Genomic DNA, 26,686 nt, shown 5'->3' with positions numbered 1-26,686 from the left:
GACCCCAGTGACTCTGGTGGGGACACTGGCCAGGCAGCTAGTCTTAGGAGCAGCAGGAGCTGTTGTTCTCTTCCTGTGCCACCTGTATGACCTGTGGATGGAGAAAGAAGAGGGTGAACCTGAGAGATCATAGGTGGATTTTCACACAGGTCACTGACTGGCTGCTCTTCCCAGGGAAAGGAAGAGGCAGTGCCTCGGTGAGGTCTGTGGGGCCTTGGCCAGTGTCAGAACACCTAGTGGGGGGAAATGGGCCATTAGGGAGAGGAGGACAGTGAAGCTTATTGGACATTCTAGTAACTTCTTTTTGCTCCCTTTTGTCCTTCACACCTGGAGTAGGAAACAGGTGGGAGCCAGCTTACCTATTAGAACCCCCTTTTAGAACCCTCACCTTCCTGTCCCCAACCTTGTGCTGTGTCCCAGAGTGGGCAGAGTGTGCAGCTGCTTGTTCGAAGATGAGTGTTGACAATGACCCCTAGGGGACACAGGCTATGAAGAAGCCGGAGCCTGGGGGTGGAGTATGGCATTTCTGGGAGGACTGTTCCCAAAGATTGCATAATCAAACCTGCTGGCTAATGGAAGTTTGGCTGGGGTGGGGGTGTTTGTGTATGTGTGAGGTGTATAGAAGCAACATTCTGTTTGGGAACAGCTAAGAGTCAGCCACTTAGCAACACTCAGACGGCCTGGAGCCACCATCTCAGATCCCTGTTATCCACCAGCCTCTGGCAAGAGATAAGCTGAGGTCCACAGGAGGCTGTGCTGGACTCTGTGTCAGCAGTGAGGCTTTCAGGGGAAAGGCTGCAGGGTTTGCCTTCCTTCCTCATCTGCAGCCAGGCCAGAGCTCACCCTGCCGGCCCCTTCCTCTCCCTGCCCCTCACCTTCTTCCAGAGGATGCCCCTCTCCAGTAGCTCCTTGCTTCCTGCAGCTGTCCTGTGAGTCTGGCCTGCAGGGGAGAGGTGACCTCCCCCTTTTTCACTGATAACCAACCTCAGCTTTAAAGAAGAAAATGACTCTAATAAATGCACATGATGAAAATATTCATGTGGTAAAAAACATCATCGTGTCCCTTCTACTCCATTCCCCCATCCCCAGTCCCCAAGACTCCTCCTTGAGCAGTGATAGGTGCCAATTTCCTGCAAAACCTCGCAGACGGAGTCTGTTTATAACACACCTCTTTGTTCTATTTTAACTCAAATCATTCACATTATTCTGGCCTTGATTTTTTTTTAACTTAATATATTTTAGGCATCGTTTCATATTTAAAATTTTTTTTCAAAATTTATTTACTTATTTTGAGATAGAAAGAGAGAGAGCAGGGAAGGGGCAGAGAGAGAGGGAGAGAGAATCCCAAGAGGTTCTGCACTGTCAGCACAGAATCTGACATGGGGCTTGGACCCACAAACCGTGAGATCATGACCTGAACCAAAATCAAGTCAGATGCTTAACCGACTGAGCCACCCACGTGCTCTGTTTCATATTTATACATAGAAATCTTCCTCTTTCTGCAAGTTGCAAAGTTCTCCAGTTGGGGGGGTGTGTCTTAATTTGTTATCTAGCCCTGCGTCATTGTTTTTTTATATTATTTCTTATTTTTAGCTATTATAGATAACGATGCAGCAAATATCCATAGAAGTGTGAGCTTATGTCTACGATACACTCCTAGATGTAGCAATGCCATTTGTGTATATAAAGCAAAACTGGCCTTCAAAGGAGTTTTTCCAATTTGGTCTCCTGTCAATACCATATGGGAATAGTTGTGGCCTCCCCTTTGGCTGACAAAGCATACTATCCAATTTGTTTATTCTTTGCCTGTGTGGGGATTGAAAACTGAGATCTTATTGTGTGTGTGTTTTTTAACATTCTGAAAAATTTTGCGAAATGCAAACTTATAGTAGAGCACTTATAGTAGAGATTAGTATCATGCACTTATAGTAGAGATTAGTATCATGCACCCTGTGAACCCACAAGGGGAGGCCGATGTTGTTGCATATATCCTCACCTACTTCCCTCTCTCTAGATTATTTTGAAGCAAATCTGAGACATTGGATCATTTCATCCAAAAAAACTAGCAGTTATATCTAGAAGATAAGGGCTCTTTTAAAAAATGTAATCACAAGGGGCGCTTGGGTGGCTCAATCATTTGAGCGTCTGACTCTTGGTTTCAGTTCAGGTCATGATCTCACAATTGTGGGATTGAGCCCTGTGTCAATTTGTCAGTTCAGAGCCTGTTTGGGATTCTCTTTCTCCCTCTCTCTCTCTCTCCCCTGCTCATGTGTGCTCTGTCTCAAAATAAATAAATATTTAAAAAAAAACAAGCAACATACTCGTAATCATGATACCATTATCATGACCAAAAAGTACATAGTAATTTAATATTACCAAAGTCAGTGTTCAAATTTTCCTAATTGTCTTATGCTTTTTTTCCCCTTACAGTTTGTTTATTTGAATCAGTATTTAAATAAGACAACTGGTTATATGCCTCTCAAAGCTAATTCTTTTTCTTTAATTCATAAAAAAAATTAAAACTTTTCATTATGGAAAATTTCAAATGTAGCCAGAAATAGATAGAATAGCATATATCATTGTAGTTTTAATTTGTATTTGCTATATTTTTCTGTGAACTGCTCATGTTCTTTTCCCACTTTTCTATTTCATTTTTTTGTACTTATTGATTTGTAAGAGCTCTTCATATATTAGTGAAATTAGCTCTATATTATATGTGTTGCAGGCATTTCTGAATAGGGGAAATCATAGAACATTTTCTTTTCTGAGTTCTTGCAACATTTCTTCTTGTCTGTCCTGGTCAACTGGCATGTGATTGATCTCTTTTCTGGTCTTTGTGTTTAATACAGCTATCAGTAACCATCTATAGGTTTGGGTCTAGCACCCCAATCAGACTGTCAGTTCCTATTTGATCCATGACAAGAGGCCTCTACTTCCCTCTGTGTACTGTGGCCAGAGTGGGTCTCATAGGAGGTGTCAGAGAATGGGTAATGAACTGAGACAGACCCCTAGCTATTTAACATTATTGTTGGTGTTGAAAAGAGACTTTCTGGAGATCCTGTTCATGTTTCCTTAAGAGGGTAGGGGCATAGTAATGATTTATGGGATTGAATTAAATCCTAGCATTGGCTCCTAAATTTGAAAATTGTGCCGGGACTATGGAATTTAAGAAACAAATGAGCAAAGGAAGAAAAAGAGAGAGAGAGAGAGAGAGAGAGAGAGAGAAACCAAGAAGTGGACTCTTAATTACAGAGAACAAACTGATGGTTACCAGAGGGGAAGGTGGCAGGGGGGACAGGAGAAATAGGTGATGGGGATTAAGGAGCGCACTTTGCCATGAGCACTGGGGATTGTATGGAAGTGTTGAATCACTGTATTGTACACCTGAGACTAATGTAACACTGTAGTTAACTGTATGTTAACTATATTGGAATTAAAACATTTTTAAATGTCCAAAAAAAGAAAGAAAGAAAAAAGAAAATTGTGCCAGGACGTCACAAAGTTCCTCCTTGGGTTTTCTGAAGTGCCCAGTGGTACTTCAGTTTGGTTGTAAAAATGAATTAGAGTATTTCTAGAAGTCAGGTGCTCTTTCATGAAGGACAGGGCCAGGCTCAGCCAGGGGTGGGCCCAAATCATAGACAAACTGTTCAGAAGACACCAGTCCTCTAGAATGGTGTTTAGGGTCTCTTCTTCTTCCTCTGGATGAACTGGAACCAAAAGGTTGAGTCCTGAAGACACGACTCAGCTGTGTGTGTGTGTGTGTGTGTGTGTGTGTTTGCATGTTTAGGTGCGTGTGTACTGCCTACACCAAGAGTGGAAAGAGGCAGAGGACACTCTGAGCCCATCAAGGTCTGCCAAAGGAGAGTTTGTTTGAGTGCCTCTCCGCCGGGGTGAAACAGGAGGCATCCCGTGATAATGCTTCCTGTTCCCCCAGCTATGGGGGTGGAAGGACAGAGTCTGCAGGAGGCCACGTAGAGGTCTCTGCTGAGTAGGGGGCCCTGGTCACATTGATGTGCTGGTGCTAATCATAATAACAGCAGCTGACATTTATTTATTAGGTGCCTAGCACACGCCAGGGGTGGGGCTGGGTGTTCCCATGTGTTGTTACCTTCAAGAAGACAAAGCTTGGTGTGCTGGGATCCCAAAGGGATGAGCACGTAGTAGGATTGAACAAAGCGGGTACAGTGTAGGAAAAACAGTGGAACCAACCCTCATCCTTAGTGCCAGGGAGACTTTCTGGAGAGGTGAGGACTGTGGTGCCCCAGTTAGAGGGAACTGCTCCAGCTGATTTTTGCCATGTGGCCCTAAAGTTGCCAGATCTTCAGTTTGTTGTTTTTTTTTTAGGAGAATTTGGGAACCTAGGCTTGTTTATAATCAGTTTTATTAATATATAATTTACATACAATAAATGGCACATACACCCAAACTATGTACATAGTTCAACATAGTTCAACAAGTGTGTACATCCAAATCAACACCACCATAATCAAAACACAGAGCAATTCTAAGCCCCAAAATGGAACTTAGAATTTTAATATAAAAGTCTCCTAGATTTAAAGTGTTGATAGCAAATTAAAAAAATTAAAATGCTGTGCATGCCAAACAAAATGTGTCTCAAGCTCTTTTTGGCTCCCAGTTGGGGTGTCTGTGGCCAAGTCAAGGGAAAGGGCCTTCAGCAGTGAGTGGGGCCCAGGGTCTCAGCCCAGGCTCAGGGCTGTGCTGTGACCAGAACTGCTGCTGTGATAAGGGCCAGGAGGAGTTTTAGGGGCTGCACCAGTCAAAGGCTCAAAACCTCTACAAACACCAGGGGCACCCAGCAAGGGGTCAGGTCATCTAGAAATATTTGCACTTAAAAACACTGAGTACTCCTACTATTTCAGGAGTAAGATCACTGGCCTCATGCAGACCACTTAGAGTTAAAGGGAGAGCTGCTGAGGGCTTCTCTAGGTCAGACTTTGAGTGTCCTTATACAATCCATCCATGGATCAATCAATTGGCTCATCGAAGACAGATAGCTCCCTGTCTCAGGCAGGATAAAATCACCAGAGCTACTGAGCACTTACCATGTGCTGGACACACTTGTCAGGACCTTTCACAAATTAACTCCCCAATCCTCTCACTAACTCTATGAGTCAGATAATATTATTCTCCCCATTTCACAGATGAGGAAAGTGAGATACAGAGCAGTTAAGGATCTCTGCCGAGTGGTGAAGATGGGGTTTAAACCCAGCAGGTCTGGCTCAAGAGTCTGAGAGGCTGTGCTTCCTGCCACACTACTGTACTGTAAAGGGGTGACCATAGGATGCATCAACCCAGTTTCCTGGCAGACACTATACATTGATTGTGGCATTCTCCCTACCCTTCTTTCCCCTCTACCCATCCCCACCCCTTAAACAAGCATGGGTTAATTTGACTTTAGAATCCAAGCAATAGCCATAACTGACTGATCTGAATTATTAACACTTTATGATTAAATTTATTTTCCATTACTGGTCTACGTGCTTTGGGGTCCAGTCTGTTTAGAAGCCCCTGTCAGGTCTGCTCCTTACTGACAATATGAGACATATTACAAAGAACTTGATGACCTTGGGTAGGTGTCTTTGTCCCTATGATGACAATAGTGATATCTACACTCTAGTATTACTGTGAGACCACGTGAAATAACCTAAGTACTTCTACCTTTAGCATATGTTAGGTGTTCCACCTTCTGTGGCCTGAACAATGATGGTGATGATGATCGTGGTGGTTTTTATGGTGTTTCTTTTAGAACAAAGATCGAGTGGAAGAGAAAGGAGCAAAACCTAAGCATGTGCTGAGCACCAGAGCCGTGCAGGCCGAGATCAGGGGGTCTCCGGAGGGTGAGTGGGACCCTATTTGCTTTATTTCACATCACACACATAATAGTTTCAAAATAAAAATACCAATGGCGACAATGTGATCACTGAAAAACTGTTGAAGCTGCTGCTTTTTTTTCTTTTTTCTTTTGTCCTGTATGTATATCCCACTATGTATTCCTATTTTATTTATTTATTTATTTATTTATTTATTTATTTATTTATTTATTTAAAAACATTTTTTAATGTTTATTTATATTTCTGCACTGTCATTGCAGAACCCAAAATGGGGCTCGATCTTATGACTATGTGATTCTGCCCTGAGCCAAAATCAAGACTCAAGAGTCAGACATTTATCTGACTGAGCCACCCAGGTGCCCTGTGTTACTGTTTTAAAGTCACTTGGAATAGCTTCTTCTTGTGTAAGCTATGCCACCAACCTCAGGTCTATTTCACTTTGCTTTAAATCTTTATGGATTACTTTTATTAAAGTTTCATTTTCTTTTACAATTTTGTGTAATATTGACATAGTTCTAAAGTCAAATAGACAGAACAAGGTATATTAAGAGAAGTCTAGCTTCTGTCCTTGTTCTCTGCATTGTGTTCCCTCCCTTGCATATGAAAGCATTTAAAAAAGTTTTTGTCTTATCCTTCTTTCTGCCTCTTTAGGCATGAAAGTTTAAGCATGAACATTTTTACCATGTTCTAAGTGGTTGTGAACACACACTCACATATCCTCCTTTCCTAGATAAAGAGAAGCACATACTTTTCTCCACCTGACTTTTTTTTCACTGTATATCCTGAGATCGCTTCATAGCCACATAAGGAGATATTTGCATCTTTCTATTTTCATGGCTGTGCAGTACTCCTGTGTGATGGGCCATGGTTTAGTCAACCAGCCTCCTACTGGTGGTCACTTGGGTTATTTCTAGTCTGCCTATTATAAAGATGCTGCACAGAACGGCCTTTGCACATTCGTTACAATATCTTTAGCACAGAGTTCTCCATATAGGAATGCATTTTTATGCTGCCTATTTTCCTGTAGAGAGCCAGAAGGAACACTTGCCAGAGGGGACAGTGGAGACGCTGACTCCCATCAATGCTTCAGGGATAGGATCTGATCTTCTCACCCAGGAAGAGGCTTCACTAGGGCAGACAGAAGTGCCCCCTGGCCACCTGCCGCTGCCCACAGAGGTGGAAGCCAAAGTTCCTAGAGCATTCATTGAGAACCCTGGGACTGACCTGGAATTGTCTGCAGCACCCAACAGGGTCAAGGAGGCCCCAACCAGCCAGGAGACTTTACCCAGTACAGCACGAGGATCATCATTCAGCAGGCCTGACTCTCGGCCCACAGAGGCAGGCATGAGGCTGACTCCAGGGCTGCCAGTCCAGGCCAAGGCAGCTTACAGTGGTGTAGAAACACCTCCGAGGTAAGGGGTGTTCCTCCATGGTGGGCAAGGGAGGGAGTTAACAGCAGCCCCTCAGCTGGAGCATGGCCAAGAGACTAGCTGCTGAGGCTGAGTGTCACTGTCGGCACAGTGCTGGCTAGCTTCATGAGGGGAAGACAGGAGAAGGTGCAGGCAATGCTTTTGGGAATTTAGAGCACTGTTTCTCACCTGGTGCCCACTACAATTACCTGAAAGAATTTTTTTTAATGTTTATTTATTTTTGAGACAATGCGAGAGATAGAGTGCAAGCAGTGGAGGGGCAGAGAAAGGGAGACACAGAATCCGAAGTGGGCCCCAGGCTCCGGACTGTCAGCCCAGAGCCTGACGCAGTGCTTAAACTCAACGAACCGTGAGATCATGACCTGAGCCAAAGTCGGATGCTTAACCGACTGAGCCACTCAGGTGCCCCCTGAAAGGAATTCTTAAGATACCAGTGCCCAGAGAATCTGATTTATTCAGTCTGGAGTAAGGCTCAGGTATTTTCTTGCTTTCTTGGTCTTCCTTCCTTCCTTCCTTCCTTCCTTCCCTCCCTCCCTCCCTCCTTCCCTCTTTCTCCCCTCTCTCCCTCCCCCACCTCCCTCCCCCCACTTCCTTCCTTCCTTCCTTCCTTCCTTCCTTCCTTCCTCCCTCCCTCCCTCCCTCTCTTTCTCCCTTTCTCTCTTTCTCTTCTTACAAGCTCCTTGGGTGATTCCAATGTGGAGCAGGGCTGAGAACCACCAGCTCTTAGAGCAATTATAATAGCTACAGGCTGGGGCTCACTGAACTCTCCTAGGTGCTGGAATTGACCAAGCTTTTCACAGGCATCATATCTCTGTAGTCTCACAACATTCCCAGGAGATGAGCGTGGTTGCCTTCCCATTTTATTGATAAGGAAATAGGCTGAGAGTAGCCAGGGCCACATGGCTAGGGATTCACAAAGTTGAAATCTGAATCTAGGTTTATGGACTCCAGAAATCTCCTAACTACTGCACCAGCCTCTTTCCTCAGGTCAGCATTTAATTAAGACCCAAATACTAAGGTAGGGAGGAAAGGATGGGCTTTCAGAAAGAGGTTGGTATAGGCTGAATCAATCTAGGTAGCTTTCAGAATTATGCTTGGGGTCCTGAAGGTGGTGTTGTGTCCTCAGGAGGTAGCCTCAGGACCAGCCCCAGCCCTCAGCAGACACAGTGCAGGAAGACCCAGAACCTGATGACTGCCAAGCTCTCCCCAGCCCTGTGTTCCCCAGCCCTGGGGAACAGTACATCTTGGCCCCCAGGTTGGCCCGCTTAAGGGTACTTGTGCTTACCTGTCTTTTCTCAAGGGGGCTTGGTGCCCTCCTGCACCTGTCCTGGGTCATCTTGACCTGTAACAGAGCCCCATCCCTTCCCTGGGCCTGGCATAGGGAGGGGCGCTGCTGTCTGTGTACTGTGGTGACTGGCAGGGAAGCCCAGATGCTTTGTCTGCCTTTGTTCTGGAAGGAAATGAGAGCCTTAACCGGCCAAAAGGAGGGAATCCTGGCAGGCATCCCTGGATCCTGGCCAGGGCTATAAATATGGAATCTAAGGATAGGGATGAACTTGCCATGAACTTGTTAGGGTCCTCAAAAAGATTCTGCATTAGGGGGAAGGTAGGTTGATTGGCAGTGGCTGCCTGTCTAGAGGATCCTGAGGCCCTAGCTGCAGTTGGAGGGACATGGTGCTGTAATTGATTAGTCATGCCTGCCCTCTGCCCTGGGTGTGCTTTGCAGGAGGAGGAAAAACGTTGGATACTCAGTGACATGGGAATGCATGTCAGTGCATTTGGGGCATCCCATGCCCTGCTGGGTATGAAGACCAAGTGGGACAACAGTGACTCGTGGCCTTATCAGCTGGCCACCTGACCACCTGGATACTGTTCCAGCAACTGGCTTCCTGCAGTTTCCTGTGTCCTTCAGTTGAGATGAGGCCTGAGCCAGGCTTAGATGCCACCTTCCCACCCTACCTTGTCATCACCAACCCATATTCACTCCCGAGGGCCACGGTGCAGGGACTTTTTGCCTAAGTCTGGCTGTGGACAGGCTTGCACAGAATCAGTGCATTTAGGAATAGGCACTGCTTTCAGAGGACCTGCTGCAGCTCAGGGAGGGGCTGGGCTTTCGACTGCTATGGAAAAGCCTCACTTTGTTTTTTCATTATGGTAAAAAAACATGTAACATAACATTTACTAAGTTAACCATTTTTAAATGTGCAGTTCAGTGGTATTAAGTATATTTGGGTTGTTGTGACACACATCTCCAGAACATTTTCATCTTGAAAATCTGAAACTCTACAACCGTCAAACAATTCTTACTACCCCCACCCTAGATCCTGGCAACCACCATTGTACTTTCTGTCTCTGAACTTGACTACTGTGGGTACCTCATATAAGTGGAATTATATAAGTGGAAGCAGAGTTTTTGTGCCTGGCTTATTTCACTTAGCATAATGTCCTTGAGGTTTATCCAGGTAGTAGAATGCAACAGGATTTCCTTCCTCTTTAAGGCTGAATAATTTTCCACTGTATGGATATTACACATTATGTTTATCCATTCACCCATTGATGGACACCTGGGTGGCTTCCACCTTTGGCTGTTGTGAATAATGCTGCTATGAGCATGGGTTTGGAACTTAAGAAGTGGGATTGCTGGGTCATTTGGTAGGTTTTTTTTCTAAATTTTTGAGGCACCACCTTCCTGTTGTCCACAGCAGCTGGACCATTTGGGTCTCACTTTGGGACGTTTCCCCACTTTGTGGAAACTCAGCACTTCTGCAAGGTATCAATGTCTCTGTTTGACAGAAGAAGGAACTGGCACTGGCCTTGTCCAAAGTTGTCCAGCAACATGGTCCAGAGCTAAGACCAGAAAGGAGGCTGCCTGGCTCCCTCCTGAGACTTAGTCCATGCCAGACCCTCACTGCCTCACCCCCACCCCAACACACATACACCCTGGCAGTGAGTTGTGAAGAACAATCAGAGCAGGGGCAATTCTGAGAGGGAGGGTCCGAACCCCTGGGGGTCATAGCTCCCAGGGTCAGGGTCCTTCCTTCTGAATATTGTCAGGGTTCAGAAGGCCTTCCTGACCTCCATCTGGGCCCCCAAATCCAAATGTCACAAGGTCTGGGCAATGAGAATGGATGAAGTGGGCTCTGTGGCATTGCCGGGGTGCAGCAGGGTCTGTGAGGAAGTGGAGCTGCATCTCAGCTCTGCGGACCTGCCCAGCTCAGCCAGAACCGTTTGTTCAAGAGAAATAAGAAGTCTAGTCTCTATGAGCATTTACCTGATTTTAATAAAATATGTCTGACCTGGGGCTTCCAGTGTGATATTTGACTTGCTTCACCCTTTCTTCATTTAACTGAAAGGGAAACTGAGGCCTAGAGAGGGTGGGAAGAGCCCAGGTCTCCTGCCTCCAGGCCACAGTCCCCCTGGGGCAGAAGCAGGTTTCCAAGGACTTCAGAGGCAGCTGGTGCTCACTGTCCAACACAGGTTACATCAGTCTTCCTCAGACACTCATCCCCTGGAATTCTGAGAGCAAATGGTACCATCTCACTGAATCCAGCCTCTCCCAGGTGTCCTGTCTGTGCAGAGGTAATCAGGGTATCTGGAGAGGCTGGGGTTGGGGTCTGCTTGTTTCAAACACAGTCTACCTTACTATTATAACAACCTGAAGCACCCTTTTTATGGATGAGAAAACTGAGACCAACAGGCCGTAATCATTGAGTGGCAGCAGCAGGCATTTGACCCCAGGTCTGTGGTGACTCAAAAGTCCTTGGTTTTAAGGCCTTATTTTATCTCTGCTCCAGGATCTCCATCCATGTGCAGGAAACAGACACCCCTGGGGAGCTGCTTGTGACACGAGGGGGCAGCCTCAGACACATACCCCCTGAGGAGGCTCCAGCAGCTGCCTATCCAGGTGAGCAGGACCCACCTGGGCCCACCCCCCAGACCCCTGTGACCAAGTCAGAAAAACAGATCCCAAAAGGAGCTGGAAAGATTTCCCCACTGCGGAAGCGGAGCAGCGATGAGGGAGCAAAGGCAGAGGAGAAGCAGGGGCCTGGGGCTGAGTCCACCGTGGGACAAAGAGGGGCCAGGAGGAACATGGGAGACCATGCTGGATCCCTGGGCCAGCAGCAGGACAAAGACCCAGGGACAGGACACCCTGAGCCTGGAAAGGACTGCACATCCAGAGGCATGGGCAGAGCTGAAGCAGGAAGGAAGACCCCCCTGGGAGCCGAGGCTGGCAGTGTGGTTCTGGGTGAGTCCATTGCTGTGTGCCTGGTAAGTGGGTTTGGGGGACCTACACCCAGGGGACCTTTCTGCTTTCAGGGCAAGACAATGTGGGTCTGGGGGAGCCCAAGACTTAGAACAGCCTGCCAGTAACTGCTGGAGCTAAAGAGCAAGGGCTGGAGATGCAGCAGGCTGCATTTGGAGTGGCTGTAGCAGTAGGGGAGCCCTGTGGCTCAATGGGGTGGATTTCTCCAAGCCACCAGCCCACCTGAGCTCTTCACCACTGGTGTCATTCTGGATTGAGCCAGAGAAGGCTCCTGTTAAAAAGAACTTCTATTAACTAATGGACCCATTATCGGCCACCATGCCCAATGAGTAAGTTCTCATCCTGGGGTATGGAAGGGTGTAGTGAGGATCCCAGTAGTGGTGGGAAACATCCTTGTGTTCATGTGACTGAAATGCCCTCAACTGTTCCAGCATTAGGGTCCTACCCTCCTTGGTGTAAACCCTCATCTCATGAAGGCCAGGAGAAAGGCCACCCTTTGCTGGTTTCCTGCCCTGGAATTTCTGGAAGTCCCTGAGGAAGGGCTGCAGGTCATCTGGGGCCCCTTGCCACTTCTGGACTCCGCAGTTGCCCTGTCATAGTGACATCTCTAGTTGCTTCCTCTCCACCTGTACGACTTGGTCCAAATGTGGACAAGGGCTTCCTTTAATTCTTGAAACACAGCTGAAAGCAAACGGAGTCTCCAGAATCTTTTCTGAGGCTTGGAATGGTGATAAAGCCAACGTGAACTCAGGGCTCTCTGTGTGCCAAGACACGTGCATTTGTGCAGGCATTTACTCCCACAGGCCTGTTGAGTGGGGATAAATGGAAATACAAGAGAGGTCAAGGAACATGCTCAGGGCCAGAGTCAGTGTTGACAGAGCCAGGATCTAACCCTGACTGGCTCTGGAACCATGTGTACAAACCTCATGGCTCTGCAGCCACTCTGAACACTTAGTGTGCGGCAAAGAAACTGCAGACCAAATTCTAGATTTGGAATCCCTGTGACACACACTCAGAATCCCAGCTTTTCTAGGGTCCCAGAAAAATAGCAGCTGTAGCAACAATAGCCCATATATATTACCTTTGTGGCCCAGGGCCCACGGTTTGCTTTGCAGATGCAAAAAAAGAATAAGCAATATTCTCTCAAGGCAAATTCAAACTTCTATTCTGGGGAGCAAAGAGTATTTTTACTAAGACAAACTAAGCTGTGTTTGCACTGCACCGGGTGTATGGTTTCAGAGGTATGAGAGCTGTGGGTGGAACACTCTGAGTGAACTATGACAAATCCAGACAAAATTTCAACCCAGGCCGCTGACTTCCCACCACAGTCCTTAATGCACAAACCAGCTTCAGTCATTGTGTTTGCTGTTTTGCTTCATTCCTGTGCTTTATTTCATGCAACACTTCTAGATTCCTATTACCTCTGAAGGACAAGATTTTTCAAAAACACTCAGACATTTTTATCTTTCCAAGTGCTGGTGTCCTGTTTCCCCCTCCATTCCCCAGATACCACCAAACCCCTCTGAGCACACCTGCTACGGGCTACATCACAGGCTACTTGCCCTATCAGGAGATCAGAGGGTGCAAGAAGAGGAAGGGTGGGTGTTTGTCTCCAGCTGCCTCCCTGTCACACTAGCGTCACTGATGTCCGCAGCCCTGCCTGGACCTTCAAACATAGTCCTGTCATTAAATTCTCTCAATTACCCCGTTCAAGTGCACCTTCTGTTTCCTGCTGACTATACTGATCCACCGTGGATCCCCTTTTAACTTCAATGAACAGACTGGGTATAACTTCTTCATCTTTCAAAGAGCACTGTTGTAGGTGATGGGAGACCTGGGTTTGAATCCCATCTGTCACTGACTTGCTGTGTGACCTTGGGCTAGTACCTCACATCTCTGAGACTCAGCTTGCTCCTCTGCTGAGTGGGTGACTCCAATGAGGTGTTCCTTGAGAAGAGTGAAGGGCTTGTCACTTAAACCAACCACTTAGGAGGCTCACAAGGTGTTGTCTCCCAAACAGATGACAGTCCAGCCCCACCAGCCCCTTTTGAACACCGCGTGGTGAGTGTCAAGGAGACCGCGACCTCAGCAGTTTACACAGTGTGCCAGCATGACGTCTTGGGAGGGTAGGTGGGCTTCTACCTTGATGAGAGAGTGGGAGCAAGAGGCTTGGGGGCAGAGACACTTGGAGACCTTATATGGCATGCTGTTGGATGCTTCTCAGGAAGGGGTTGACCAGGAGCCAAAGCCAGGAGTGGTATATATACCACACAGTGTACTAGGAAATGGATAGTCCACAGAGAGTAGGTGAAGAGAATACCTCTAGAGTGCAGAAGAGCCCACATGGTGTGAGATGAAGTATAGGGTGCAGGAGGCCCACACAGTATGGGCATGGGAACCATATACTAGTGGTGGTAGGGCAATCTGAGTGGTGTGGAATGAGGGAGGTAGTCCCCAGGGTATAGATAGATACTTTATGAGAGGATGAAGAAGGTCTTCTCTAAGTTTCAGGATAACCAATGTGGTGTTGGGGTGATGACTATAGTACCTCTGGGGTGCAGGATAATCCCATGGTGTTTATGGACAGAGGGCAGGACCAGAAAGTCCAGGGTACAGGATGGCCCACCATGTATGGAGTGAGCCTGTTGGGGTCTCAGTCTGCTGTGTCATGTTTCTGCAGGGGCCGGTTTGGCCAGGTCCACAGGTGCACAGAGAAGTCCACAGGCCTCTCACTGGCAGCTAAGATCATCAAAGTGAAGAGTGCCAAGGACCGGGTGAGGCATCTGCCCTGGACCAGCTGGTGCCTTGGGCCAAGTTCAGGGCTCCTATACTTCCTTATTGGCCCCTTGGCCCTACACTTCCCCAGCCCCCTGCATGCTGATCAGGAACCCTGCCACCTTCCCTGCCTCTTTTCCATGAGTCCCACACTCTGCCCAGCACATCACCTCATACAGCAGGGTCCCTCTGGATTTCCAGGCTTCCTTCTTGGACCTCAGGTTTCCTATATGTGGAACGGTGGGTCTGTTGTAAGAACCTGGTTTGGGTGCTGAGTCGGAAACCTGATGTGAGAGTAGGAAATGAGGAAACAGAGTGGGCATGCACCTTGGAAGGGCATGTGTCTTGGGAGGTACAGCTGGCTCATCTTCCTGACCCATTTCTTGGAAACTCCTCTCCCATCCGACTCCACAAGGAGGATGTGAAGAATGAGGTCTACATCATGAACCAGCTCAGCCACGTGAACCTGATCCAGCTCTATGATGCCTTTGAAAGCAAGAACAGCTTCACCCTCGTCATGGAATAGTGAGTGTCTCAGGAGGTGGAGCAGTGGCTTCTCTGTGGGCCCAGACTCAGTGCTGGGGCTTGGAGCCGTGGTTCTAGGCAAAGCTCTCCCTTTCCCCTCCCCTCTCTGGGACATCTAAGGAATATCATTACCTCCAATATGCAGCATGGAGGACAAAGTCATTTGTCATAAACCAGCAGTAAACCTGACTGACTTGTAGATGTATGTTGGTTTAGCGTACACAATTTGTAATAATTTTGATTTAAGCATTAACAATTGGAAATTGGGAAATTTCACATTAAAACCCAGATATCTTGCTTTTCTTACAAATGTGAACAATCTAGTAATGTTGGACCTGCGTTTCAGCTGGAACTGGTGTGCTGGAGCTCCTACTTGCTGACTCTGTAGACAGGGTCGCCAGTCTCCCATTTGACACAATCCCCACCACTCCCAACCACCCCTGAAGCTGAGACCAGGGCCTCAGAGGCCATTTATTTTTGTGCTTGTGTTGCTATTTTCCTTCTGGTAGGGTTTGTAATATCATGTCATGTCATGTCTCTACCAAGAGTGAAAAAACAACATTGTAGCCAAACAAGTTTATAATCTTGGCACAGAGTCACCAGAGTGAGCCTGGATCATCAACATTGAAGACAATCCCCAGGATTCCCTTTGGCCCATCAGTTTCTTTTTACCACCTGCACTCTGAGCTGGCAATGGGCCAGAACAAAGATCTCCATAAAAACCCCAGATGGCAGTGGCCCTCCTTAATCCCTCCTTAATCGTAACCCTCGGGCTTACGTGGGTTGGCCTCTTTTGAACCTTGGTGATATGAGTGGACAAGTCCTCTGGGAGCCTTGCTCAGGCCAGTGCCTACCTCTCTCTTTGCCCTGGCAGTGTGGATGGAGGTGAACTCTTTGACCGGATCACAGAGGAGAAGTACCAGCTGACTGAACTGGATGTGATCTTGTTCACCAAGCAGATCTGCGAGGGTGTGCATTACCTCCATCAGCACTATATCCTGCACTTGGACCTCAAGGTCAGGCTCCACCTGGGCATGTGGTGGGTGGGCCTCCAGGGTTCCTGAGCTTCTGCTGCTTTCTTACCTTAAAGAACTCTATCAACAGACCATCCTGGCTTCCATTCCTGGCTCTCTGCCATTTCCTAGCTCTGGAGTAAATGAGTCATGCTGCCTCTCTGAACCTCAGTTCTTCCACTATAAAATGTGGATAATTGTAACTCTTTAAGTGTTATTTGAAGATTAAATGATACAGTGACCTTCTTTTCTTTAAAAATATCTTTAGAGAGAGGCAAACCAAGAAACAAACCATTAGTGATAGAGAAGAAAATGATGGTTACCTGATGGGAGGTGGGGGATGGGTTAGATGGGGGATAGGGATTAAGGAGAGCACTTGTGATGAGTACCAGGTGTTGTATGGAAGTGCTGAATCACTAAATTGTACACCTGAAATCTTATACTGTATGTTACCTAACTGGAATTTAAATAAAAACTTAAAAACATTTAAGATTAGTTTTAAAAAAATTAAAATAGGAACATATGCTGTGGTAACAAATATAGACAATACAGAAATGTATAAAATACACAGTAAAAGTTCTTCCCATCCAGTGTCCATGCTAAGAGGTCTTCTCTATTAGCAGTTTGGCATGATACACAAATATATACAAAAGTGATCATGCTATATACATCCTATTTTTAAACTTACCTTTTTTTCAGTTAACAGTACATTATAGACATCTTTTCTCATTCTCTTTAAGGGCCATGTGATATTCCAGTGAGTGAATGTGTTACACTCTCTTTTGTCTACTAGGATCGTCCTAGGAGTGTCATGCCTGGCTGGTAGTAAGCACTTGATACATGGCAGGCATTTCTGTGGTTTCCTACTCTGCTGGGCAAGCAGGAGGGTGTTTTTCAACAACTCTTTTCAGGAATTTCAGTGGCTCCCCACAGAAGGTGGGAAGTAGGTTGGCCAGAACTTTGTGGGTGCACATTGCTTCTTCTGACCATCTTTTCTGATTGACACCAGACTGTAAAGTTGGACTTCTTAGAAAAATGGTAGCGATAGTAGGGAATTGACCTCTGGCTTCCCAGAGGGAAGCTGTAGCTAATTCCAAGCCCTCTGGATTAGCTGCTCTGTGAGGTTGGCAGTTGGGGGAAGCACAGGCTTCAGCTCTGTGGTTCTGGGTCAAAGACCTGCCGTTGGGGCAACACTGTGTCTCTGCAGCAGGAGTTGATTATTGCAAAGGCCCATTTCCCAGGCAAGAGTAGGGCTTGTGTTGGTTCAGTTCCTTCGTGGCCAAAAGATCTTGCCTATCATATTGATTGATCTTGCATAAGCTGATCAGTTGCAAAATGGGGAATAATAGTATCTTCCTCTTAGGGGTGTTGCATGGATTAAAGCATGGAGAAAAAGCCCCAGAGCTGCTGTCCCATACAATAACCATAAGCCCACATGTGGCTATTAAATACTTGGAATGTGGCTAGTGTGACTGAGGAACTGAATTTTAAATTTTATTATTTTTAATATATTTAAATTTAAAAACTGTCAGTTTAGTTATTGGTAAACTTTTAAGTATATTTGGGATGACTTCACTATGTGAATTTCCTTTTCACCTATAAATTTTATGAAATTTCAATACAATTAATTCATGAAATCTAAATACATCTAAAATATTTCTGATGAAAATTTAGTATCTGAATTGAAATGTGCTGTAAATATAAAATACACATTAGATTTCTAAGTCTTAATATGAAAAAAGAATGAAAAATATCTCATTAATATTTTTCATATTGATAACCTATCAAAATGATGAAATATTGGACATATTGCATTAAATAAAATATATTATTGAAGTTGAGTTTTAGAAAATATTTTAAGATGAATGAAAATGAGAACACAACATACTAGAACTAGAACATACTAGGATGCATCTAAATCAGGAGGAAATTTGTAGCTGCAAATATGGATATCATCTCAAATCAATAATTTAACATCCTACCTTAAGAAACTAGAAAAAGAAGGCAAGTTACACTCAAAGCAAGCAGAAGAAAGGAAATACTAAAGATTAGAGCAGAAATGAATGAAACAGAGAATAGATAAACAACAGAGAAGGGATGGGGGGGGTGAGCTAAATGGGTAAGGGGCATTAAGGAATCTACTCCTGAAATCATTGTTGCACTATATGCTAACTAATTTGGATGTAAATTAAAAAAAGAAAAAACAACAAAGGAGAAAATCAGGGGCACCTGGGTGGCTCAATCAGTTAAGCATCCAACTCTTGATTTTGGCTCAGGTCCTGATCTCAAGTTAGTGAGATAGAGCCCAGCATTGGGCTCCATGCTGACAGGGTGGGGCCTGCTTGGGATTCTCTCTCTCCTTCTCTTTCTGCTTCTCCCCTGCTTACATGCTCTCTCTCTCTCTAAATAAGTAAATAAACAAAAACCAATAGAGAAAATCAATGAAACCAAGAGCTGACTCTTTGAAAAGATCAATAAATTGTTAAATCTTTAGCTATATTGGCCAAGACAAAAGGAGAAAATAAATTACTAAAATCAGGACTGAAAGAGGGACATCACTACTAGCTGTAGTGATGAAAACTGTAGAAAGAAGGATTATAAAGCAATAATGTCAAAAACTGTATGCCAGCAAGTTAGATAAAATGGAACAAATCCTAGGAAGACACAAACTACTGAAAACTGAAAAAAATAGAAAATCTGAATCAACCTGTAACAAGTAAAGAGATGGAATTAATATCAAAAATCACCCACAAAGAAGAGCCTAGGCCCAATTTAATTCTACCAATTTAAAGAAGATCTAATTTATGTGTTTTTCTAAATGTTTATTTGAGAGAGAGAGAGAGAGAGAGAGAGAGAGAGTATAAGCAGGGGAAGGGCAGAGAGGGAGGGAGAAACAGAATCTGAAGCAGGCTCTAGGCTATCAGCACAGAGCCCGACACGGGGCTTGAACTCATAGACTGTGAGATCATGACCTGAGCTGAAGTAGGACACTTAACAGACTGAGCCACCCAGGTGTCCCTAAAGAAGATCTAATTTAAAGAAGAATTAATACCAGTTCTTCACAAACTCTTCCAAAAAATAGAAGATAAGGGAACACTTCCTAACTCATTTTATGAGGCCAGTCTCATCTTGAAACCAAACTGGACAAAGATATCACACACACAAAAAAACTATAGACCAATATCCCTTATGAATATATATGCAAAAATCCTCAGTAATATATTAGCAAACTGAATACAACAACATATAAAAAGGATTGTACACATGACAAAGTGGGATTTATCCTAAGAATGCAAGGTTGGCTTAACATATGAAAGTAATCAATGTAATATGCCACATCAATAGAATATAGGACAAAACCACATGATCATTTCAATAGATGTAGAAAAAGACTTAACAAAAACCAGACAGCTTTTCATGATGAAAACACGGAATGAACTAGGTATAGAAGGGAACTTTCTCAGCTTGATAAAGGCCATCTATGGAAAACCCACAGCTAATATTATACTTAATGGTAAAAGGTTGAATGCTTTCCCCTTAAGATCAGGTACAAGACAAGGATGTCTGTTCTTGCTGCTGCTATTAAACATTGTACTTGAGGTTCTTACCAGGACAATTAGGCAAGAAAAGAGGTAGAAAGCATCCCGATTGGAAAGGCAGAAGCAAAACTGTCTCTATTCACAGATGACATGATCTTGTGTATAGAAAATCCTAAGAAGGGTGGAGGGAAACTATTAGAACAAATACGCAGGTTCAGCAAAGTTAAAGGATATAAGACAAATGTATAAATATCAATTGTATTTCTATATACTAGCAATCAATAATCCGTAAATAAAATTAAGAAAAAGATTCCATTTACAATACAGTAGTCCTCCCCTTATCCCTGGTTTCATTTCCCATGGTTTCAGTCACCTATGGTTGACCACAGTTCAGAAGCAGATGATCCTCCTTCTGACATACAGTTGGAAGGTCAATAGCTGCCTAACACTGCATCATAATGCCTATGTCATTCACCTCACTTCTTGTCATCACATAGGCATTTTATCGTCTCACTTCATTCCAAGAAGAAGGCTGAGTATAGTGCAATAAGATACTTTGAGGGGGGGCACATTCACATAATTTTTATTAGCAGTACATTTTTATTTATTTTTTATTTTTTTAATTAAAATTTTTTAAATGTTTATTTATTTTTGACAGAGAGAGAGAGACAGAGCATGAGCGGGGGAGGGGCAGAGAGAGAGGGAGACCCAGAATCTGAAGCAGGCTCCAGGCTCTGAGCTGTCAGCACAGAGTCCAACGTGGGGCTCGAACTCACAGACTGCGAGATCATGACCTGAGCCGAAGTCAGACGCTCAACTGACTGAGCCACCCAGGCACCCCAGTAGTATTTTTATAATTGTTCTGTTTTATTGTTAGTTGTTTTTATCTTACTGTGCCTAATTTATAAGTTAAATTTTATCATAGATACATATATATAGGAAGGAACATAGCATATATAAGGTTTGGTACTATCTGTGGTCTCAGGCATCCATGGGGGGTCTTAGAATGTATCCTCCATGAATAAGAGGGACTACTGTAATATATAATCAAATAAAATAGTTAATAATAAATTTAACAGGTGAAGTGCAAGATTTATTTTCTTAAAACCACAGAACATTATTAAAATAATTTAAAGAAGACCTAATAAATGAAAGACATCCCATGGTCATGGGTTGAAAGACAATATTGTGAAGATGACAATACTCTCCAAATTGATCTATAGATTGAACACAATCTCTGTCAAAATTGCAGCTGGCTTCTTTGCAGAAATCAATGAACTGATCCTAAAACTGAGATGGAAATTCAAGGAATGCAGAATAGCAAAAACAATCTTGAAAAAGAAAAACAAGCTGGAGGATACACATTTCCCAATTTCAAAATTTACAGCTAAGCTACAGAAATCAAAACAATGAGTTATGTGTATAAAGATGAATAGATAACCCAATGGCATACAACTGAGAGTTCAAAACCAAACCTTTATATATTTGGTCAATTGATTTTTTGATAACTGTGTCATGACAATTCAACGGGGAAAGAATAATCTTTTCAACAGATGGTGCTACGATCCCATGCTTGGTATCCATATGCAAAAGAATACACTCATACTGTAAACAAAAACTAACTCAAAATAGATTGTAGACTTAAATGTAAGACCTAAACTTATAAAATTCTTAGAAGAACACCTAGGAGTAAATCTTTGTGACCTCAGATTATTAGGTGATGATTTCTTAGATATGACTCAAAAGAAAAAGCTAGAAAAGAAAGGTAAATTAGACTTTATCAAAATTAAAAACCTTTATGCTCCAAATGATGTCATGAAAGTGAAATGACAGCCCACACAATGAGAGAAATATTTCCAAACAATAGATTTGATAAGGGACTTATATCTATAATATATAAAGAACTCTTACACACCAATAATTAAAAGACAAATTAAAATGGGCACAGGATTTGAACAGACATTTATCCAATAAAGATATGCAAATGGGCAATAAGCACATGAAAAGTTCTCAACATCATCAGTCACTAGAGAAACACAAATCAAAATTGCAGTGAGATACTATGTTATATTCATTAGACCAGCTAAAATAAAAAAAAAGTGACAGACAATAAGAAGTGTTGGCTATGATGTGGAGAAATTAGAACTCTCATACATTGCTGGTAAGATTGTAAAATTGTGCATCCACTTTAGAAAACGGTTCAGCAGTTTTTAAAATGTTAAATGTAGCATCACCATATGACCTAGTCATTTTAACTCTAGGTATGTATTCAAGAGAACTGAAAACATAAGTTGACACCAAAACTTGTACATAAGTGTTCTTAGCAGCATTATGCATTATAGTTCCAAAGTGAAAACAGCTTGAATATTCACTAACAAATGAATAGATACACAAATATGGTACATCCATACAATGGAATATTATTCAGCTATGAAAAAGAATGAGGTACTGATACATACTACAACATGGATGAACCTTGAGGACATTATGCTGAGTGAAAGAAGACAGATGTAAAAGGCCAGCATTTGTATGGTCATTTATATGAAATGTCCAGAATAGGCAAAGCCACAGAGACAGAAAACATGTTAGTTCTTGCCAAGATTTAGGGGTGAGGGAGATGGAGAGTGACTGCAGATGGGTATGAGGTTGGTTTTTTTTTTGATGTGATAAAAATATTCTAAAGTTGGATAGTAAGGATTATTACATAACTCTGTGAATGTACTAAAACCCAGGGAATTTTACACTTTAAAAATGGTGAATTTTATGATATCATCATTATTATTTATATTTATTATTTATACTCCAATAATGCTGCTATAAATATTAAGTTCACTTATTTAATTTTAATTTATTAATGTGGCTGCTGGAAAAATTTTAAATTATGTATGTAGCTCACATTATATTTCTATCGGACAGTGTTTTTCCAGACCTCACGAAGAAGACATGGAGACTTTAAATCTCCTGCTCCTATCTGAGGCATTCATTGCCTAATTCCATTGCACCAATAAAACCTTCTGTTGAGAGAAACAGTACCTGACATTTGCTTTGGAATCTGTACAGTGTTTTCATGCATATTATGTGATTCAATCCTCATACCTTCCCAGGAGGAAAGCAGGAAGTGGTTATTATTCCCATTTTATTGATGGAGACACTGAGGTTTCAGGAATGGGAATGGACTCACCTAAGGCCACAGACCCAGATAAAAGACCCCTTGGCCTCAGGCACTGGGCCTTGGGTCTCCAGGGCATTTCTACCGTACACCCTATATGTGTACACCACCCTACCCGTATCCAAATTTGTTTTGCATAAGCAGCAAGCATCGTTCCAGGCCTCAGAGCTGATCTGAAGGACTTAAGAGGAGAAGCATCCCAAGACCACCATCTCTACCCTGTGGGTCACAGCTGTCACCATAACATGGCAGACTGACATTGAGCAGCTCTGATCTCCTTGATTGGAATTCTGAAGCTTTGGTTCCCACCCCTGAGATTCTGATGTAATTGGTCGGGGTTGGGGCCTGGACACTGGGACTTTTGAGGGATCCTCTGATAATTATAATGTGCAGCTAGGCTTTGAAACCATGACCCTGATCCAACAGTCTCAACACAAGCAGCTTGTGGGTCAAGTCTGCATCACAGAAGTATTCTGTTTGACACCTGCACTTGGGTATATGTTTAAATTTGAGTTGCCAGTATTTAAAAGCATGGATTTTTCACATAAAAATATGTATTCTGGCTTCTCTTGAGGACTGGGGAAGTTTGGCAACTGGGCCTGCGTTCCTTCATTGTGACTGGTGGCTGGAGCTGCTTTTCACAGGGCAGGAGGCCACCAGTTCTCCACAGTCTACACAGTTCTTTAGCGTCTCACACCAGCCCACTTTGTTTTCATGATCTATATATCCCTGTAGGGCTGCCCTAGGCCATTTATTGTCTTGGAGGCTGGGAAACTGAGGTCTGTTGACATAAGCATGGGAGTTGACACCTTCTTAGCTGTTGGCTGAGCTAAGCAGACATCTGTTTCTTTTCCAGCCAGAGAATATACTGTGTGTCAATCAGACAGGACATCAAATTAAGATCATTGACTTTGGGCTGGCCAGAAGGTAAGGGGGTTGTGGTTTGACACTTTGACAGAACTCCTTGGGAACTGCTTGTGGCTCTCTTGGATGTGGTTACAGTTCAGATAATTTTTGAGTTTTGGGACTGACACAGAAAACTTTTTTACTGAGAGGCTGGTGGCCTTCAGTTGTACAGATAGGCCTTGTTACTACCCCAGGGGTGGCTTCATGCAGACTTTGCATGACTCTGCTTCTCCTTAAAAGGCTGTGGGATTAATTGTACTTCAAACCCCAGTGTGAGCAGAGAGGGTGGGATGGTTCAAGGAGTGCCACTGGGTGGGTGTCCTCAGATCAGTTCTATTCATCCCCCAGGCCTGGGGCCAAGGTGTGCTGAGCTATGTGAGGGATCTAGCACCTTCCCTGTCAGGAAGTGAGTGGTTTAAATAGGAAGGTGCATATGTAACAGTGTAGGGTGATGTTGGGGTATGTGGTTTGGGGCCACTTAAGACTGGTTAAATCTTGGTAAAGTGATGATAACATGAAATACTTGCTGACACGGGCAGTTAGGAAGGTTAAATGAAATAATACATAGAGAGTGCAGACCCATCCTATGAAGGTGGTTAGGTTCTCAAGTTTGAGTACATAAACATCATATATAATTTAAAAAATATCTTGAAGTCCCTTAAAATGCCCAAAGCCTGGTGAAGGACAGTATGTCCATAGTTTTACAATCCTGTCCAGACCAATGTATGATGAATGCCGTGCCTCTGCAGGGTTCTGCTCCCTGGCACGCACACCCAATGGTGCAGGTTTTTAGCAATGGTAGTAACAGACCCTTCATATTGGGGAGAGAATGTCCCCCAAACCTTCAAGCATCCATAGTCTACAAACATGACAACAGTTGTATGCCCATCCTCCAAGACTCCTCCAGAATTCTATTTCCACCAAGAATGACATTTCTCTGGGAATCACATATTTTCTAGGTAGGTCTTCACACCACAGCTGAATTTTCTTTAAATTTAAACTCTTTAAACTTTCTCTCACCCTGATGGCCATTTTCCACAAAGAAGTTGTTTTTGCCATTTTATAGGCCTAATGGTATCTTCCGCTCCATCCACAAGGGGAAGAAAGCAAAACCTTGTCCCAGTGGAGACAGCCACTTGCCTGAGCTCAGCCTCTGATGTCCAGACCTGCCTCCCACAAGTAGCATTCAAAACCATAGTGGCAATCTTCCTGGGTCAAGTGGTAAATTTACCTCTTTGCAGGGGTCAAAGATGCATTTTCAGTGCCCCCATGATGGATGGGAGGCCACAGATAATGTCATGAGAGTAACAGCAGAGGGAAGTTCATATCACCCTACTGTACCAAATGTACAGTACTGCTTTTCATGAACAGTGCCAAATCCCCCAACCCAAATGCTTCAAAATCACATTCAATTCATAATGTAAATAATTGTTTAATATTTTTGCAAATAATGTCTTATAAAGTTGGGATGCATCCTATACACTTGTGTGTCTTATACACTAGAGCAATGTCTCTGAATCTATTTTTTATTATCACTGCCTGGCTTCCAAAGAGACTTTTTAGACATTTCTCTCCTAATCGCCAGGCCCCTCCTCATGAAATTTAATGCTACAATTGTCCTTTGTATCTTTTTATGTTCTGTGGCCCTTTGGAAAGCCAGAAACCATTGTAATAGCTAAGACTTTTTGCCCTTCCAAGAATCGGTGTTCACCCCCTTGGGGTAATATTGTCTTCATCAGGAATGTACACCCTCCCAGATGTGTATGTAGTACCCTCACAAATGCCAGATGTCCAATTGCCAAATGAGTATTTACAGTGACAAACTGAATTCAGAGCAAAAATTAACCAGCTGAGGCTCCTGGGTTCTGGGAAGTCTTCTCTGAGCAGCTAAAAAGGAGCGATGGACAAGGTGTTGTTATCTGTGGGCGGTAGGATACTGGTAAATGTTTAACAATCAGTTGTAGGGGCGGGCGGGATGGGGATGGGGTTTGATTTGTAACCTTTGCTAATTTTGGCTGACTTCAAACTACTGACATGACATCACTGAATACAGAGTTGGGAGGAGATGTACACAATTGACTCTCATGCACCCATGAGAAGTGGCTCCAGCACAACACTGCTGGGGGTGAGGGTGAGGGTGGTGGGGGGGATGGGAGGGTGAGGGGCTGGGGTGGTGTCAGTATAGGATGTACACTGCACATGTGCAGGCTTTCTCGGGGAAGGTAGGAGCTGGGGTGGGGATGGGGGAGGGAGATACAGTGAAGATGAGGGCATTAATAGGGAGTCCTGAATGTCATGGCTAAGAAGCTGGAACATTATACTATAGGCCACTGAGTGTTGCCTGCTGGAGAGGTGAAAAAGGCTGTAGGTCAACTTACCAAACATCAGTTAGTCAAAATCTGAGTCATCCATCCCAAACTGTCTGATAAATTCATTAACATAGTCAAAGGCATTGATGACAATAATTTTTGCTGATGAACCAGAGGCAGAGAGCAAGTTCAAGAAAATAAACATGCAGAGCCACATTTAAGAGAAGGCCACCCACATAAAACTGCTGGGCACTGGGGAAGTGCAGGTGTCTGGAACACGTGGTACTCAGGAAACCGCACTCAGCAGAGCTGTGCTGACAGAGTCACAGGCTCTGGCTGTGAGGCAAAAGGAAAACATCAAAAACATCCTCAACAGTCCAGCAAACTGGCCATTGGGCGAAAGGATCATTTGGCAAATTGGGTTTTGCCAAATTGGCCTGCTTCCTTGGAAGCAGGAACAATCTGTGGGGGAATGTGCAGGTTGAGCATATTTTATATGTCACAGGAATTAAATGTTTATAAAGAGGGAGGAAAAGCCAATTTTTTCCTGTAATACAAACCATAGAAAGTAAAGTTGTATTTCTGGGTGGAGCTATTAGAAGGTACTGAGATTGTCAGTGGGGTTATGGTCATGTAGGGGGCACATACGGATGTTCAGAGGCTGTGACATCCAGCAAGAGGGACCAACATTACCCCAGGTTGGGCAGTGAGAGCCATCGGTGGGTCTAAATAGGTTCATGTCAAGGGTCAAGGATAGGGACAGGATGGGAAGTTTACTCTTGGTCTCCAGAATGTTGCTCCAGTGCTCAGATTGGAATCCAAGCCTATTTCATCAGATCTTTTGGCAGGGAAAGAAGATGCCCACCCCAAACCTTGTGACGCTGCAACCTCATAGGTGACCCTA

General features: G+C 44.0%; 1 protein-coding gene across 2 annotated transcripts in view; it reads left to right on the top strand.

The window, feature by feature from the left end:
* MYLK3 (myosin light chain kinase 3) overlaps positions 1-26,686 on the top strand; it is a 39,286-nt gene that overhangs the window by 6,508 nt on the left and 6,092 nt on the right. For both annotated transcript variants that reach the window (XM_047079204.1, XM_047079203.1), the window contains exons 2-9: positions 5,768-5,858; positions 6,880-7,264; positions 11,077-11,528; positions 13,567-13,672; positions 14,227-14,320; positions 14,737-14,846; positions 15,721-15,862; positions 23,424-23,494. In XM_047079204.1, coding sequence (XP_046935160.1) covers positions 7,197-7,264; positions 11,077-11,528; positions 13,567-13,672; positions 14,227-14,320; positions 14,737-14,846; positions 15,721-15,862; positions 23,424-23,494 — 1,043 coding nt within the window. In that variant the 5' untranslated portion in view covers positions 5,768-5,858; positions 6,880-7,196. The remainder of the gene's footprint in view (positions 1-5,767; positions 5,859-6,879; positions 7,265-11,076; positions 11,529-13,566; positions 13,673-14,226; positions 14,321-14,736; positions 14,847-15,720; positions 15,863-23,423; positions 23,495-26,686) is intronic.

Source organism: Lynx rufus, unplaced genomic scaffold (assembly GCF_022079265.1).
Source record: "Lynx rufus isolate CCGP_SWC_20201006 ecotype Redwood Valley unplaced genomic scaffold, mLynRuf1.p SCAF_16, whole genome shotgun sequence".
NCBI lineage: Eukaryota > Metazoa > Chordata > Mammalia > Carnivora > Felidae > Lynx > Lynx rufus.
Note: the sequence above shows the minus strand (reverse complement) of the source record. Positions and strands in the feature narration are given on the sequence as shown.